The sequence below is a fragment of the Canis aureus genome, chromosome 15 (assembly GCF_053574225.1).
Source record: "Canis aureus isolate CA01 chromosome 15, VMU_Caureus_v.1.0, whole genome shotgun sequence".
Lineage (NCBI taxonomy): Eukaryota > Metazoa > Chordata > Mammalia > Carnivora > Canidae > Canis > Canis aureus.
Window position 1 is genome coordinate 40,943,843 of NC_135625.1, and position 18,553 is coordinate 40,962,395.

Below are 18,553 nucleotides of genomic sequence, written 5' to 3' on the forward strand. Positions count from 1 at the left end.
TCATTATCTTAGTCAATCTTCTAGATGACTTGTTACAGCTTCTATATCAACACTTTCTACTTAACTTGGCACTTTTATGTGATGTACATAGCTTCTTTCCTTAAACCTCATGAACCAACCTCTGCCAGCTTCAGAGTCTTCTGCAGCCTCCTCACCTCTCTCAGCCTTCACAGAATTGAAGAGAATTAGGGTCTTACTGTAGATGAAGTTTTTGCTTAAGGAAGTGTTATGGTTGATTTGATATTCTATCCAGACCACTAAAACTTTCTCCATATTAGCAATAAGGCCACTTTGCTTTCTTATCATTCAAGTGTCCCTGAGACAGCAGTTTTAATTTCCTTTAAGAACTCTTCCTTTGCATTCAAAACTTGGCTAATTTTTTGGTGTAAGAGTCCTGGATTTGGCCTATCTCAGCTTTCAATATGCCTTCCTCATTAAGCTGAATCATTTCTAGCTTTTGACTTAAAGTGAGAAATACGAGACGACTCCTTTTACAGGGTTATTAATTGGCCTAATTTCAATGTTGTGTCTCAGGGAATAGGAAGCCGGAGAAGAGGGAGAAAGAGGAGCAGCTCATCAGTGAAATAGTCAAGAGAATACACAATTAAGTTTATTGTCTTATATGGGCATGGTTCATGACACTACCCAAAATTGCAATAGTAACATCAAAAATCACTGAAAACAGATCATCATAACAAATATAATAATACTGAAAAAGTTTGAAATATTTCAAGAATTACCAAAATGTGACACACAGACTGTTGGGAAAATGACACTGATAGAATCAAAATCAAAATCAAATCAAATCAAATCTTCAATTAAAAAAAATGTAATATCGGTAAAGTGCAATGAAGTCAAGCACAATAAAATAAGGTACTCCCATATTTCTTCCTAACCTAGGATCTTCTGGCATTCAGAAAAATAGATACAAAGTTTTCACAATTCAACAAGAAAATGAGGCATACTTGAGGCTTTGAGTATTTTAATACAGGTCAATATTTAAGTAAAAAATATTGGACCATATATAATTAATAAAACCATGTTTCTGGGGATTGCTTGGTGGCTCAGTGGTTTAATGCCTGCCTTTGGCCCAGGGCGCCATCCTGGAGTCCCGGGATGGAGTCCCGCGTCGGGTTCCGGCATGGAGCCTGCTTCTCCCTCCTCCTGTGCCTCTCTCTCTCTCTCTCTATCACAATTAAATAAATCTTAAAAAAAAAAAAAAAACATGTTTCTAAACCACATAGGTCTTAGATAAATTGAAGGAAGGTGGGAAGAGTTGAGATAAAAGGAATGTAATGAAGGAAAGAGTTCATGAGACTCATAATGGGCATATGGAGGTGAAAAAATCAAGACAAGAAAGGAGTTCAGTGTTCCCTACAGCAGTAGCTTAAGTCACTCATGTGCACCCTCCCCAATATGAAAGTGAGCTTTACATACCTTGTTGGGTGATGTGTTTTTAAGAAACTATTTCCCAGTACCCACTTGTCTTTTCTTTGGGTCTGAATGGAAACTCTGAAAATTTCTAGTAAAAATTGACAGCTGTGTATTATAGCTCTATTAATTATCATATAATTGAGACAGCCCCTGTGATATAACTTTACTTTCTGGAATCCCATATAGATGGCAATACAATGATTTGATTAGACAGATTAGTTCTGGAAAATACAGCAAATTTAGTTTGCTTTAATAAGTATTATGCTATAACTCATATTAAGACTAGTGAAATACATGATTTATTTTTGTGTAACTTATTGAGATTTTTGTCCAATTAACCCTATACCAAATCCCTAGGAATTTAAAAAGTAAAAGTGTGTGTGTGACTGTATGTAAGAATTGTTTCTCCAGCCTTCTCCTTCTTAACTGTTGCTTTTATTACGCATAACAATTGAATTTTGAAAAGACAACTACTGGGAATATTGAATGAATCATAGCACTAATCAAGACATAATAATATAGATGAGTGATATAGAGGAGTTACTTTCAGTCATGTTTGTTTAGAAACATAATTTTCTAGCTCTTCATCTTCAGAGAATTAAATGTAAAGTAAACTTTGAGCATCCCATAAAAGTTACAGACTTGTTAAGACTCAGTAGATTCATAAGACTTGATTAGGAGCTAGTCACTATAATGAAAGCGATAAATTATAGCTTCTATTTATTTTTGTCTTGTATTTAACTATCTCTATCTACCCAGCTCTCTTTATCAGAGAGCTTGATGTCTTGCCTTTCGTGGACTCCAGAGTTTCAGAAAATCCTACTACCAACATAGTCAAACCTACCTAGGGATATACAATATAGCATAGAGTAGTAACTAATATCTGTTAAGTAAATGATTAAGTAGCTTCATATTTTGTTCGCCAACATGTTATTTAAACATCTATCTGTATATTATATAATATGTTGTCATCATAAAAATATGTCTCTAACACAAGTAAAATTGGAAGATACTTCAGAGCATTTGATTTGCCTTTTAGGATTGTGAAACTGTTTCAAACACATGCTGTAATCCTGCCACATGTACACTAAAAGTTGGCTCAATTTGTGATACTGGTGCATGTTGTAAAAATTGTCAAGTAAGAGCTTTTTAAAATTTTCTATGTTACTTACATGAACAAAGTCATTTTTTCATAATATTTATATGTTTACATTCTGCTTTATTCAATGTCATTTACTTCACTCCATCAGTATTCTGCAAAAGGAGAAATATGTAGAATTTCCACTGATGAATGTGATCTCCCTGAATATTGCAATGGATCATCTGCAACATGTCAAGATAACTTTTTTGTTCAGAATGGGCATCCATGTGGAGAGAATCAATGGGTCTGTCTGAATGGAAGTTGTATAAGTGGGCTACGACAATGTATAGCTGTATTTGGTCAAGGTATTTATTATAATTTGATCTCTCATATATGTATTTTTCTGGAAAGCAAAAAAAAGATGTTGATACATAATTGTGATTTTAAAAAATAATGTGATTTTTAGTATAAATATTTTAAAGGATTACAGAAAGATATAATGAATACTCTGTAAGAAAAAAATTAGACAAGTTGTCTGGAATTAAAGTTATGAATTATTTCCACAAAATAATAAAGGGAAAGATTCAAAGTCCATGGGATCTTCATTTAAGAAGGAAGAAAGCAGACTGAACATAAGTTACACTTCCTTCTCTTACTCCATATCCACAATTTTTATTAGTAAATATAAAATAAATATATATGGCTATGGGCATTAGAAGGTCATAAATGTAAGTTGGCATACGAATACAATTTAAATCATACATGCAGGTACACACTTCCAGTTACACAAATTCACACCTGGGAACCACAAGGATAGCTTATAAAATCCCAAAAAGGGGTCATGAAGATCCAGTAACTATGGAATCATTGAAAGATGATGTGCACCAAAGTTGAAAACAAAAAGGAAAATCATGGTACAAAATATACACAGAATCATTTGCTGAAAAAGATGGAGACAGCAGCAATGGCAGCAGCATGTCATGTCTGTATCAGAAAAGGCAAGAGCAATTGACAGAGGAATTATTTAGGATATTCATATAGATAGCCAGGTGGGTCAATCTTTTCTCAATTGTAACAGGTAAATGCCTCTTCTCGTTTTTGTGTAAAAATGAGTTGCAAAATGATTATTAACCCAAAATAAAAATACAATGACATAGAATGACTGTTGGTTTGAAGAAAGGTGACACAAAGATACAAGGAAAGAAACTTATATTATGGTAAAGTGCTCTCCCAAAGAACTGGGTGACTTGAACCACAAAGGAAATTTTGAAGAGAGATATTTCTATCTCCCCATCTCTCTTTCTCAGATATCTATCATCTACCTATCTATCTATCTATCTATCTATCTATCTATCTATCTATCATCTATCTATCATCTATCATCTATTTTCCTCCTCATCATCATCTATCATCTATGATAGAATTGCAAATTTCACCAAATCTTAAATCGGTAGATATCCACCCCCCCAAAAAAAGTATGTGATAGCATGCATTTGAACTCCTATAATTTACTTTCCAAATTTATTTCTATAAGAATTGGTTGTTAATGATGTCACAGAAAAGGGAGACTAAACCAGGGGATAGAAGAATTAGCCAGAAGAAATAATCATCATAGGAATTAGCAAAATTCACTGTTGACTAATAAACATATCTCTTAAAACATAAAGAATAATATGAAATGGAGTTCTTAATATATCAAAAATGTGGTAATCCCTAGAAGAATAAAAATAGAAAAAAATAGTTTCACTGAGGAAAAAAAACAAATCCTGAAACAAAAGTCAATCATTCCAATAAAATGTGGCACAAAGTAAAATGAAAAATTTTCATAAATCAAGTATTCATTTTATAATTTAAGATAGCTACAAGAATAATAATAAAATAATATGAAACTACAATATTTCTCTCATAAAGGAGAAAACCAAAAAGAATAACAATACTTGATTAGCCCCAAAGAAGACAAGAACAAAGTTAAAAAAAGAAAATAGAATGGACGATAAATTCTAAGATAGCTTATTTACATTTAAATATTTAGCAATTACATTAAATATAAAATCTGTATTCAATATTAAATTTAGGGATAGGATGTAGCGAGTAGCGACAGATGTAATTGTGAGAAAATAACTAGAAAAACCAAGATGCATTGTATTGATGATACTGTATTTTTAAATTCTTTTAAAAATTATTTATTTATTCATGAGAGACAGGGAGGCAGAGACACAAGCAGAAGCAGAAACAGGCTGTCTGTGGGGACCCAAATGTAGGACTAGATCCCAGGACCCCAGGATCACGCCCTGAGCCAAAGGCAGACACTCAACCCCTGAGCCACCTGGTGTCCCCTGATGATATTTTAAAAAGTATTAGACTATAATGAAACCAAAGATAGCTAATTGTTTAAATTACCACAGAAGAGAAAGTTTGTGTATTTTAGGGGACTATTATTAGCCAATTTTTTTCCTAGAGACATTTGGAGATTTTGAAAGCTGAAAGTCAGGCTTGGATTAGGCAGAAATCTTCCACTAGAAAAAAAAAATTGAAAATTTTAGCATTTGAAATTTAAGGGGACTGTCAAAACCATAGAAAAAAATTTCCGTGAGGCTTTTTGGGAGCTTTGAAGCTGCTCAGCAATTTGTTTAATTAGATTAAAAACATTAAAAAGGCATTATGAATTTCCCTGCAGTCACAAGATAATCAAAGACCAAATGGTGGAGTAAGCTTACCACCACAAATCCTTAGTCTTCTAAAAGATTTAAAGTGCCTATGTTAGCAGGCTAGGAAGCTTTCTGAGATTTTCTGAAGGTAAACATTTATCTCAAGCAGACTTATAGTGAAGACAAATATTGACAAGTCAGTAGCTTGCAAGGGTCACACCCAAGATAATGAGCAGATTCAGAATAAAACTGTACATCAGCCCTGACACATTTAATTGCCTGATTTGATTTCAGTGGTCACTACCTCAGTCAACCTGCCTAATTTTGGAAAGAGTCATTAAAAAGATAAAATAGAGAATGGAAAGTAGCAATATTTAAAGAGTTAAGAACCAATAATTTTCAAAATGAAAGCTAATCCTACAAATTCAAGATGCTCTAAGAATCTTAAGAAGAATGTCTAAAGATAAAACACATAAAGACATCATAGCAAAACTACTACCAAAAATGAAAAGATGAAAACAAAACATAGAGAGTGGGAGAAAAAAGACACAATGCCTTTGAAAAGGCAAGTGTGAGTCAGATTTCTTGTCAACAATTAGAGAAGCCAGATGATGAAGTAAAGACACTTCTTAAACACCAAAAGAAAATAACTGCCCACCCAGAATTCTGTAATGATCCAAAATACTCTGTAAATATTTTCAATAAATGTCCTTGAACAAGTGTACATAGACAAAAGAATGAATTTGAACCCCTACCTCACCCAAACACAAGAATTAACTTCAAATGTATTGTAGATCTAAATGTAAGAGCTAAAACCATAAAGCTTTTAGAGGAAAGCATAGGCATAAATCTTAATGACCATGGATTAGGCTAAGTTTTCTTAGATAAGATACTCAAAGCACAAGTGATAAGAGAAAAAGGAATAATTTGGATTTCAAAACTTTAAGGAGATTTTGTTCTTCAAAGAAAATCACCAAGAAAGTGAAAAGACAGCTCAAGGAGTGGGAGAATATATTTGCAAACCATATTTTTAATAATGGTCATATACAGAATACATAAGACATTCAACTCAACAATAAAAAAGACAATGTAGTTTAACAAATAAGGAAATAATCTGAATAGACATTTCTGGGAAAAAAAGACATAGAAATGGCAAATCATATGAAAGATGCTCAATATCATTAATTATTAAAGAAATGCAAATTAAACCCACAAAAATATACTTGTTCACATTCACTAGGATAGCCATAATTGAAATAGCAATTTTTGTGTTTTGTGAGGATAAGGCAAAATCCTAACTCTTATGCATTGCTATATAAAATAGTACAGTTGCTTAAAAAAGCAGTTTGGAAGTTCTTCAAAATGTTGAACATGGCAGTTTAACCCTTGGTATGTATTAGCCAAGAGGACTGAAAACATGCCCACAAAACCTTATATGCAAATATTCCTGATACCATTTATTCATAATAGCCAAAATGTAGAAACAACGCAAATATCCATCAACTGATGAATGAGTAAATAAAAAGCAGGATATCATTTAATTGATAAAAATGAAGTAATATTTGCTAAATGTGAATAAATTTTGAAAACCTATGCTAAGCTAAGAAAGCCAGCCACAAAAAAAAAAACCAGATTCTGATTCCATTTATATTAAGCATACAGAAAAGGCAAATATATAAAGATAGAAGGTAAATTAATAGTTGCCTGAAGCTAGGGGAAGGAAAGAAAAGATGTATGTGATTGTGTGTGTGTGTGTGTTGTTCAACATATATTCAGTTTACTATTACAGCATATTGGTGATCACCTTTACTGCTTCAACTTAATTCTAAATGCACTGCAATGTGGTATCTGCTAAAAGCTAAGTGTTTGTTTGACTGTTTGGTTGTTGGTATTAAACCTAAAAGTGTGAATGTTTTTCAGTGTTCTCTTGGTCATTTTTCTCTGCTTTGTCAATCTTATGCTATTTTAATTTCTCTCCCTTTACAATTATTTTAATATCTCAAAAATAAGGCATCTTAGCCTTTTGTATCTTCTTCATATGTATTGACTTACTCCTCTCCATATGAATTTAAGAACTAGATTAATAAATTAACTCATACATTAATTTTAGTTTAATTAATATCTATATGATATTGAGTTATTCTGTGGAAGATCTAATGAGTGTGAAGTGGTATCTTGTGGTTTTCATTTGCATTTACCTTAAGACTAAAGATGAGCATCTTTTCATGTGCTTATTGACCATTTGTATGTCTTCTTTGGAGAGATATCTATTTACATTCTTCACCTGTTTTTTAATTGGGTTGTCTTTTTTATTATTGAATTGTAATAGCTCTTTATATAATCTGTATTCAGTTTATTAAGTTCATATTTTGCAAATCTTTTCTTCCATTGTGTAGATTATATCATCACTTTCCTGATAGCCTCCTTTGAAATGCAAAGTTTTAATTTTGATGAGGTTCAAATTCTCTATTTTTGTGTGTGTCTGCTTTACATTTTGGTGTTATATACAAGAAAGCATTGCTTATTCCAAGGTTCTGGCTTACTCCTTTTTTTTTTTCTTCTGGGAGTTTTCCTGTTAAATTTGGATCTAGGGGATCCCTGCATGGTTCAGCAGTTTAGCGCCTGTCTTTGGCCCAGGGCATGATCCTGAAGACCCGGGGTTGAGTCCCCCGTCTGACTCCCTGCATGGAGCCTGCTTCTCCCTCTGCCTGTGTCTCTCCCTCTCTCTCTATGTCTCTCATGAATAAATAAATAAAATATTTTTTAAAAAATAAAAATAAATTTGAGTCTAGAATCGATTTTGAGTTAGTTTTGTATATGATGTGAAATATGGTTCCAACTCAGTATTTTAGCATGTGGATATCCAAATGTCTCAGCATCACTGTTAAAAAGATGATTACTTCCCCATTTAACTGACTTGGCATCTCTGCTGAAAAATCATTTGTTTACAAAAGTAACGGTTTATATCTGGGCCATCAATTTTAGTCCATTGATATATACATCACTGTGTTTATGTCAGTAGCACAGTGTCTTGATTACTATAGCTTTGTAGTTTAGAAATCAAGAAATGTGAGAAATCCAATTTTTTTCTTTTTAATATTATTTTAGATATCCTGGGTCTCTTCTATTTCTTGAAATTCAGAATCAGCTAATCAATTTCTGCAAAAAAGTCAGATGTAGAATTTTTATAGTAATTTTGTGTTGAATTTGTACATCAACTGGAGGTGCAATGTTATATCAACTATATGAAGACTTCTAATCCATAAACATGATATGTCTTTCCAATTATTAGTATCTTATTTAGTTAATTTTAACTAAATGTTTTATAGTTTTGTAATTACCAGTATACAAGCTCTATACTTTTGTTAAATATATTTCTTGGTATTCTTTTTGATGCTATCATAGATAGGATTTTTTTTTCAATTTCATTGTTCATTACTAGTGTATAGATATCAATTGATATTGGTTATTGAACCTTTATCCTACAAACTACTAAAATTCCTTACTAGTTCTAATAAATATTTTTAGTGGATTCCTAGAATTTCTATATATCAGAAAACGTCATAGGAAATGAGTATATTTTAATTTCTTAACTTGCAATCTATATGCTTTTTATTTTTTTTTTCTTGGCTATTTTTCCTCCATTAGTACTTCCAGTACAATATTAAGTAGAAGTAGTTAGGGCATATATTCTCATTTATTCCCTATCTTAGGGGTTGGGAGTTGAGTTTTTCAGTGTTACAGATGATGCTAACTATGGTTTTATTATACTCTTTATTAAGTTAAGGAAGTTCTACTTCTGTCACCCAGTTTTTGTTTTTTGTAAATCAAGAGTAAAATGCTAGGTTTTCCCATCCTTTTCTGTGTTTATTGAAATGGTCTTTTTTTTTTTTTTTTTGTCTTTTAGTTTATTGATACAGTGCATCACACTAACCTTGCATATCTGGAAAAAATACCACTTGGTCATGGTGTATTCTTTTTTATATTGATGGATATGGATTGTTGGTATACACTTGAGAAATTTTTATTGTGAAAAATATACATGACATATCATTTTTGCCATTTGTAAATGTAAAATTCAATCTCATTAAATGTATCCACATTACTTTGCAAACATCACGGTGATCCATCCGCAGAATTTTTTCACTTTTCCAAACTGAAATTTCATATCCATTAAAGGTGACTTCACTGTTCATTTTCAAGTACAACTGTTTTTAAGATTTTGACTTATATTTTCTTTTGTTGTCTGTGTTTTTTGCATCACATCCAAGAAATAATTGCCAAATCCAATGTCAGAAAACTTTTCCTCTATATTTTCTTCTAAGAGTTTTGTAGTTTTTAGCTACAATGTATAGAGACATTGAATTGATATGTTGTATACCTGAAACTAATGCAACACACTCTGTGTAAATTATACACAAATAAAAAAAGATGTTAAAGTTTTTATTTAAATTCAAGTTAGTTAACATATAGGGTAATATTAATTTCAGATGTACAATTTAGTGATTCAACACTTACATAAAACACCCAGTGTTCATCAAAACAAGTGCACTCCTTAATCCCTATCATTTTAAAAGAGAGTTTTATAATTGTAGTTCTTATATTTATGTATCTACTCCATTTTGTGTTAATTTTAGAATATCATATAACTAAGGGTTCAACTTCATTCATTTGCATATGTATATCCAGTTTCTTAACACTAATCATCAAAAAGACCATCCTTTCCAGCTGAATGGTTTTGGCACCCTAATCAAAAATTATCAGACGTATGAAAGGATTTACTCCCGGGGTCTCTATTTTATCCTATTTGTGTGTATATATATATATGTATATATATATATTCTATTTTATTCTATATATATTCTATTTTATTCTATAAATTCTATTTTATTAAATTTATTTATTATATTTAATTAATATTTAATAATTAATTAATTCAATAATTAAATAATATATTTATTATAAATTATATTTTATTCTATTTTATTCTATCTGTATTTTATTCTATTTGTATATATATTTATATATATACATATATATCTGTCTTTATATATATATGTCTTTATCATATATATATATATATATATATATATATATATATATATATATCTGTCTTTATCCTAGTATGCCAATATACATTGTTTTGAATACTGTAGCTTTTGTGATAATTTTTGAAATCAGGAAGTATGAGTCCTCCAAGCTTGTCCTCCATTTTTAAGTTTATTTTCTCTATTTAGGGCCCTTGAGATTTTATGCAGATTTTAGGACAGATTTTTCTATTTCTGCAAAGTCAGTATTTTGATATAGTTTGCATTGGAGCTGTAGATCATCTTAATAGTTTCCTGAAGCTTTGCTGAATTGATGTGTTAGTTGTGTGTGTGTGTGTGTGTGTATTTGTGTGAAATCCTTAGGGTTCTATATGTATAAAATCATGGCAACTGTGAACAGAGATAATACTTTTTCTGTTCCAGTTTAGGTGCCTATTATTTCTTTTACTTGCCTCTTGCTCTAAAGTAGGACTCCTACTACATTAAGTAAGTGACAAAATCTGGCATTCTTGTGTTGTTCCTTGTCATTTAGGAAAAGGTTTCAATTTTTCACCATTGAGTATTATGTTCACTGTGTTTTTTTATAGATGGCCTTTATTATATTGAAGGACTTTCCTATGTCTAGTTTGTTGTTTTTATCATTAAAATGCATTGAATTTTTCATATACTTTTTTTGCATTAGTTGACATGACCATGTGTTTTCCCCTTTTATTGTGCTAGTTTGGTGTATAACACTGACAAAGTTTTGTATTTGAATCATCCTTGCATGCCAGGAATAAATCTCACTTGGTAATGATGTACAATGTTTAAATATGCTCTAGAATTCAACTTACTAGCATTTTGTTGAGATTTTTAAAAACGCTATTCATACAGGGCATTCATCTGTAGATTTTTTAAAGGTTTTATTTAAATTCCAGTTAGTTAACACATAGTATAATATATTAGTTTCAGGTGTACAATATGGTGACTCAACACTTCGATACAACAACGAGTACTCATCACAAGTGTGCTCTTTAATCCCTATCACTTATTTAACCCATCCACCTACCCACCTCCCCTCTAGCAGCCATCCATTTGTTTTCTATAGTTAAGAGTCTGTTTTTTCATTCTCATCTCTATTTTCCCTCTATGTTCATTTGTTTTGTTTCTTAAATTCTGTAGATTTTTTGAAATTTTTATATCTATATTTGTGAAAGATATTGTTCTAATTTTTTTCTTTTTTGAAATGTCTTGAGTTGTTTTAATAAGTCACATTGCATGATGCAAAAGCATTCCTTACTCATATTTTTAGAAGAATCTGTAATGTATCATATTGTCTCAAAATTTTGGAGAATTTACCAATGAAGTCATCTGCACTCAGCCATTTTATTGCAGGAAATTTCCTAATTAATAATTCAAATCTGTCAGCTTTATTGATCTTTTCAAAGAACGAAATTTTAGTTTTGTTGATTTTCTGTCATTTGTGTATCTTTTATTGTATTGTTTTCTGCTATAATCACTATTATTTCTTTCCTTCTGTTTGCTTTATGTTAAGAATTCTACTTTTAGTATCTTAAGATGGAATTCTAGGTTATTAATTTGAAATACTATTTCCTATTTTAAACATTTACACTTTCGGGCAGCCCGGGTGGCTCAGCGGTTTAGTGCAGCCTTTGGCCTGGGTTGTGATTCTGGAGACCTGGGATCGAGTCCCATGTCGGGCTCCCTGCGTGGAGCCTGCTTCTCCCTCTACCTGTGTCTCTCATGAATAAATAAATAAAATCTTTTTTTTAAGAAAATTTACACTTTCTAAATACTGCTTTCAATGTTTCCCATAAATTTTTGTATGTCATATTTTTATACCTATTTACTTTAAATTATTTTCTAATTTCCCATGAGATTTTTTTTCTTTGATGCTTCGGTTATTTAGGAGTGTGTTTTATAATTCCCATATTTGCACATTCCCTAATGTACTTTTATTATTGATTTTTAATGTAATTTAATTGTGTTCAGAGAACATATTTCACATTACTTAGACTATCTTGACTATTATCTGATCTATTTTGGAGAATTTCCAAATGCATGGAAAAGAATATGTATCCTGCTATTGTTGGATAGTGTTCTACAGATATCTGATAGGTCTATTTCATTTGTAGTGTTGTTCTAGTTTTGTATTTCCTTACTGATCTATTTGTTCTATTCATTATTGAAAGCTGACTGGGCAGCCCGTGTGGCTCAGCAGTTTAGCGCTGCCTTCAGCCCAAGGAGACCCCGGATAGAGTCTCACCTCAGGCTTCCTGCCTGGGGCCTGCTTCTCCCTCTGCCTGTGCCTCTCTCTCTCTCTCTCTCTCTCTCTGTGTCTCACAAATAAATAAATAAATAAATAATCTTAAAAAAAAAAAAAAGCTGACAAAAATCAGGTATTATTTTTGCCTATTTCTTACTTCAATTCTGCCAGTTTCTATGTCCTAGATTTTGGTGTTTTGTTCTTAGGGAACACACTTAGTAACTGTAATATTTTATTAGTGGATTGACTTATCATTGTAAGAATTCTTTGGTTGTCTTTAGTAACAATATTTTTCTTATACTGCATTTTTGTGATGTTAGTATAGGCATTCCAGCTCTTTTTGTGTTATTGCTCTGGGTTTTGTATTCCCTTATGATTGTAGGTCACTATGCCAGGGGTGGGGTGGTGCTGTCTGTGTCTCAGTCTCTACTATCAAATTCTATGTGGATTTTTCTCCTTTGCTCAATCCATAGGAGTTGTCCACTTAGTTTTTAGTTTTACTGATGTGAAATTTTTCCATATGGAGCTGAAGATTTGCCCAGACTCTTCTTACACTGCCATCTTGAATTAGAACCTCTATCCCCATTAACATTTTAAAGATGTTAGTCTATTGTCATATGGTTTCCATATTTTCTAAAGAAAATCTGTCAAATTGTGTCTCTTTTCTCCTTGAACGATACAAATTTTCCTTGTTTTTGGCCAGTCTTCATATCATATGTTTGGACGTTTTTAACTATATTTGTATGCTTAATTCTTCTTAATGTTCTGTGAATTTCTTGAAACTCTGGTGTAAACCCTGTATTATTATGCATATTTTCTTAAAAATTCAGTTTATATTTATATTTAATTGTCTCTCCATAAATTACTTCAATATATTTATTTTTGATACTCTTCTTTCTCGCATATTTATATCCTTTGTAATTTTCATATATATATCATTGTTCCCTTTCTCAACTATTTTAATGTAGGTAGATATCTTTATCTTATATTTTTTCTTGAATGACAAAGATATTTCTAGTAATTTTTTTTATTTTCTTCAATCTTTGCCTTTTTGAAGCCCTGCTTTCAGTCTAAAATGCTTCTTTTGTATAGATACTACTATTTCCTATCTTTTCTTCTATTAAGTGTATGAAATGAGAGACTCATCACTTTAATTAAATCAGAAACTGATACGTGGTTTAAATAAAATTTGGTCCATCTAGTTCGCTGTTTCTATGGCATAACTCTTCAGGGTTTTCAACTGAGAGTTGTATTTACTGAGACTCCTGCCCTTGGCAGATACGTGACAATACAGAGACTGCAGAAAAATCCATCCTGCTCTATGGAAGTCATCTTATATTTTATTTAATTTTGTTATTTAAAAAAATATTTAAAATCGATTAGTTAACATATAGTGTATTATTAGTTTCAGAGGTAGAGTTTAGTGATTAACCAGTTGTGTATAACACCTAGTACTCATACATCAAGTGCTCTCTTCACTACTCATCACTCATTTACCTCATCCCCCCACTCACCTCTTCTCTGGGAACCCTCAGTTTGTTTCCTATAGTCAAGGATCTCTTATGGGTTAATCTCTTGCTCTTCACACATTTAGAAGCAGGAAAAAGCTTTGGGGAGGGGATAAACTATATGTTGAAGCCCTTTGAGTCTCTAATTTAGTCACTATAGCTATAAAGATCTTTCACCTTCGGTCTATTTTTATCTCCACCAGCAATGGCCTGCTTCCCTATTGAAGCACATAATTTTGACTTCTCACCCATAAGGAGGTTTGCAAATGACCTCTGGGATAAAATAAACTGCTTATTTTCAGTTCACTAGAGCCTGTGGGAATTTCAGCTGAGATCCTGATGTGTCCACTGTGGATCCTCTTAGGTGTGTCATTTTTCTTCAGTACCATAATTCAGAGGTTAAATCTTCCTATCAAAGTTCTTGGGTTAATCTTTCAACTACATTAAAACTGATTAAAGGTCATCATAAATAAACTACTTTGAGTAGGTTAGATCTTAAGAGAATTGAACATATCATATGCATGAATTGAATAGTGAATGTAAAAATTATGACCTCCCAAGATTTTTTGGTTTGATAAAAATATAAAAAATAAGATATTAGTCTAATGGTTTGACTTAAAAAGACATTTATGGAAAATAGGCTATTGACTAATAAGTCAAATTTTAATTGAATCTGTAAGTGAATAAGAATACATTTACAGATATCTAGACTTACTAAAAACTAGAAAATAAACTGTACACTATGATTAAGATATCCTTTTGGATAGTTGACAAGAGTGCTTTCAATTTTTAAATATTTCATTGAGGTAATTTTGTGTGATCTTAAATTTAGTTTTTGTTTTCAATTTATATTATGATTGTATTTTCTACAATATATTTTAAAACATTTCAGAATTTCAAATATATTTATAAAATATTTTAAATTTATACAAGCTCAATATGACTAACCACATATTTTTTTCAGATGCAGATTTTGGTCCTGAAGAGTGTTATGCTTACCTTAATACTAAGGCTGATATATCTGGGAACTGTGGTTCAGGTGCTTCAGGATACATACGGTGTAAAACTAAGTATGCTTTAAGAAATCTATTTGAGAAACTCTATTGCTTTAAATTAGAAAATACCACCAGATAATTAAAGTTATGAGTAATCAGAATATTACTTGATCATGAAGTAAGACTAGAAATTATGTCTTTAATACAGAATATTTATACTGTTCTTTCTTCTATGTCTAATTATCCCTTATGCCTTCCCACAGTGTTTAATTTATATAGGTACATTAACATTAGTTAGACTGATCATTCTTATTTTGCATACTGTCACTTTAATTTTACAATACTTGATCTTAGCCAAAAGGCTGAGAAGCGATTGTCACTTTAATTTTGCAAAGAATGAACATTCTTCTGGTGATGAAATGAAAATACATGAATTTTTACTATACAGTAAGTAAAGCACTGTGGTTAAGAATAGATACTCTATAGTCATGCATCTTGGTTTCAAATCTTAATCCCACTGCTTACTTACTTGTGTGACCTTGGATATGTGCTTCATTTTTCTGATATGTAAAATATAAACATGAATTCCACTAACACTATTGGGTTGATGCCAGTGTGGAATTTAGATAGTCTGTTGGGAATATTTAGAATGTTGCTGTTATTATAATATTTTATTTTGATATGATTTAAAAATTTGTTTGATAGTAAAAGTAAAAATTCTGTAAAGCATTTCCAGTTTGCATGAATAGTATAGATTCCTCATACACCTTTACCTAGGTTTACCGATTGTTTACATTTTGCCCATTTGCTTTATCCTTCTGTTTTTCCAACTCTCCTCTCTTGTCTTCAAAATGATTTTCCTAAAATATTTGAAAGAATATTCTCTAACCCCTTCTCTAACCCCTAAATAAATCGTGTGTCTTTCCTGAGAATAAAGATATTTTCTTATATAACTACATTGCAGCTATAAAAACATAGCTTGTATTAAAATTTCTTTGTTTCAGTGAAGTATTTATAGCTATTTTGCCTTTTTAAGGAACAAACCCAGTCATACCAATTTTTCATCTAGAAAATTTTGTTTTAATTTTTTCTTTTCCATAGGGTTTTTAAAAAATGCTACAGAGTAATTGTTTTAAAGATTTCCTTCAATTTGATTTTGATGGATATTTTTCATAATTATTCATGTTATGCATTTTGGCATGCTTACTACTGAAGTGATGTATGCCCTAATGAAGTTTTTAAAAGGTGCTTGGCATTTTTTCTCAATCTTGGATATTTTAGGTTAAATTATATTGAGACCATGGACATACTCTGTTCCTCTTCAAACTGTCACTCACTAGGTTTAAAATCCATTGATGATTTGTAACTCCATTATTGATTCTACTTTTTTAAGCTAGAAATGTGCTGTAGGAAGTATTCCCTTCACTATATTTATTTGTTTGTTTACATATTTGTTAATATCAGTTCAGATTCACCAATTGTTATTTTACTTAATAGTATAGAATACATTACTGTTATTTATTTTTATTCCTTTTCAAATTGTCTCAGTTTTGGCTACTGAGAGTTTCTTTTATTTGGCTATAGTGTTTTATCAAAAGTGTGTATGGCTCTTTAAGAACTTCCAAGTTTTTCTATCACAAAACGTTCTATACTCCTGTTATGCTTTTTCCTACCCCTACTCTGGATACATCTATATATCCAAGTAGCCCATATTCCTTTTAGTAGAGAATAATATTTAAAAAATAAATATCTGGGCACCAGATGTGCTTATTTAAAATGTCTTTCATTACTTCTAAGCCTTCTTTCTTAGTCAGTAGAGCTAGAACATATATGTAATATATGCATCATGCAATTTCTTATATGTTCACATATATTTCTGTATTTAAGACATGAACTTCCAGTGATAATTTTATTTCTGATTAAACACCACAAAGTACATGTTAGTATATTTATATAAGTTGCCTTTTCATATGTTCAAGCTCAAAATACATTGAAGTTTGTTTCACAATTACTAAAATTGTGTATAAAAATTGTGTATACCAACTAAAGAAAAACTTCTAGCTATTATGACAGTATTTTCCTTTAAATTAATGATCATTTTTATATTAACTTTTATAAAGTGCTTCTCTGCTAATTGCAATATTTGAATAATTTTGATATTGGTATCCAGTGATTAATATGCTTTTTAACTATGTCACATTTAATTTTTTTGGCATGTTTCACAATTTTTAAATTTTATATTGGATACTATGAAAAATATGTAGCAGATACTTTGCATTCATTTATGCTTTCTGAAAGCTATAGAATTTTGTTATGGGAGGCATTTAACATAGTTGGACTCATGCTATAAACAATAATCTCTCTTTGAGTAGCAGCTGAAATACTGTTTATTTCTTTAAGCCTCTTAAGATGCTTTTTATGAACTTCCTGGAGTCTTCGCTGCACATGGTTGGTTCAGTGGTCATCCAGGTTTTAGGATGAAGTTTGTACACACTTTAGTGCTAAGTACCTTTTAATTTCCAGTTACCTAATTGACAGAGACCCATTGTTTTGTTCTGCACTCTGATTATTCAAGTTAAGAGATTGAATGTTCTGTACTGAATCAAAAAAAAAAAAAAAAAAACCCAATCCGCAGTATCTCTTGATTTAGTTCTCATTCTTAAGGCTCAGTTAATCATATAATTCTTCCCTTTCTGGTTATATTCAGGTGCCTTCTGTGTGTGTATGCATATGTGCATGTGTTTCAGATTAGAATTGTACCCTTACTGGAATATACTTCAACCCATGCTTTGTAGATGAGGTTCTGTGTCAATGCCTTCCAGCCAAAGACCACAGGAACACACTTGTAGTTGAACATGTGATGTTCGTATCATATATGAACATATATTACATGTACCAGTCAGTGAAACTAAACACTATGGGAAACTGTGGGACATCTTGGTTCGAGAGTTTTAGAAACTTATTCTTATAGGATTTGGGTGTGTTTTAAGTGATTTTCAACAGGATTTTAGAAAGTGGATCTTTCTTCTGAATCGGATGTTCTCAGAAAGTGAAGGTAATTCTATGATTGGATACCTCATTAGAACTTATATACGAAGCAGGAACACTGGAGAGAAGTTAAAGTCATTGATAATGAAGCAATAGTCACTCAGCTGGATGAAAGGGATGCTTGGTAATCTTGTTTGGACAACATTTATGTCATGTCTTTTTATGTTCAAGACATAATTTATGGAGCAAGTTTTTCTTTTTTCTTGATCCATCATGGCCACAGAGTGGCTTGGCTTAAAGTTAATACTCCTAAAATTGCTTATATTCAACAGTTAAGCATGATGATTTAGTTATGAGTGCAGGTCAGTACTCTAATGCCTTGCTGTTAATACTTTCACCCGAATGTCAAGAGCTGCTTTTTCTTTTCCACTTTCCTTTTTTGCCCAAAGGCAGAAAAAAATCAGACCATAGAAAAATTGCTCCAAGATATCTATATTTTCATCATTGCTATGATTTTACTGCTTAGGAAGTTATTTAGAGAACATTGTGTACAGTTGGGCTGGTGTTACTCTCCCCTACCACTTT

At 31.3% G+C, this 18,553-nt stretch overlaps 1 protein-coding gene across 7 annotated transcripts in view; it reads left to right on the top strand.

The window, feature by feature from the left end:
* The window catches only part of ADAM2 (ADAM metallopeptidase domain 2), a 137,023-nt gene that overhangs the window by 82,182 nt on the left and 36,288 nt on the right, over positions 1-18,553 (top strand). For 6 of the 7 annotated variants that reach the window (XM_077849257.1, XM_077849260.1, XM_077849259.1 and 3 more), the window contains 3 exons: positions 2,474-2,572; positions 2,685-2,880; positions 14,950-15,055. In XM_077849257.1, the coding sequence (XP_077705383.1) occupies positions 2,474-2,572; positions 2,685-2,880; positions 14,950-15,055 (401 nt within the window). The remainder of the gene's footprint in view (positions 1-2,473; positions 2,573-2,684; positions 2,881-14,949; positions 15,056-18,553) is intronic. The other variant, XM_077849258.1, reaches the window with a different exon arrangement.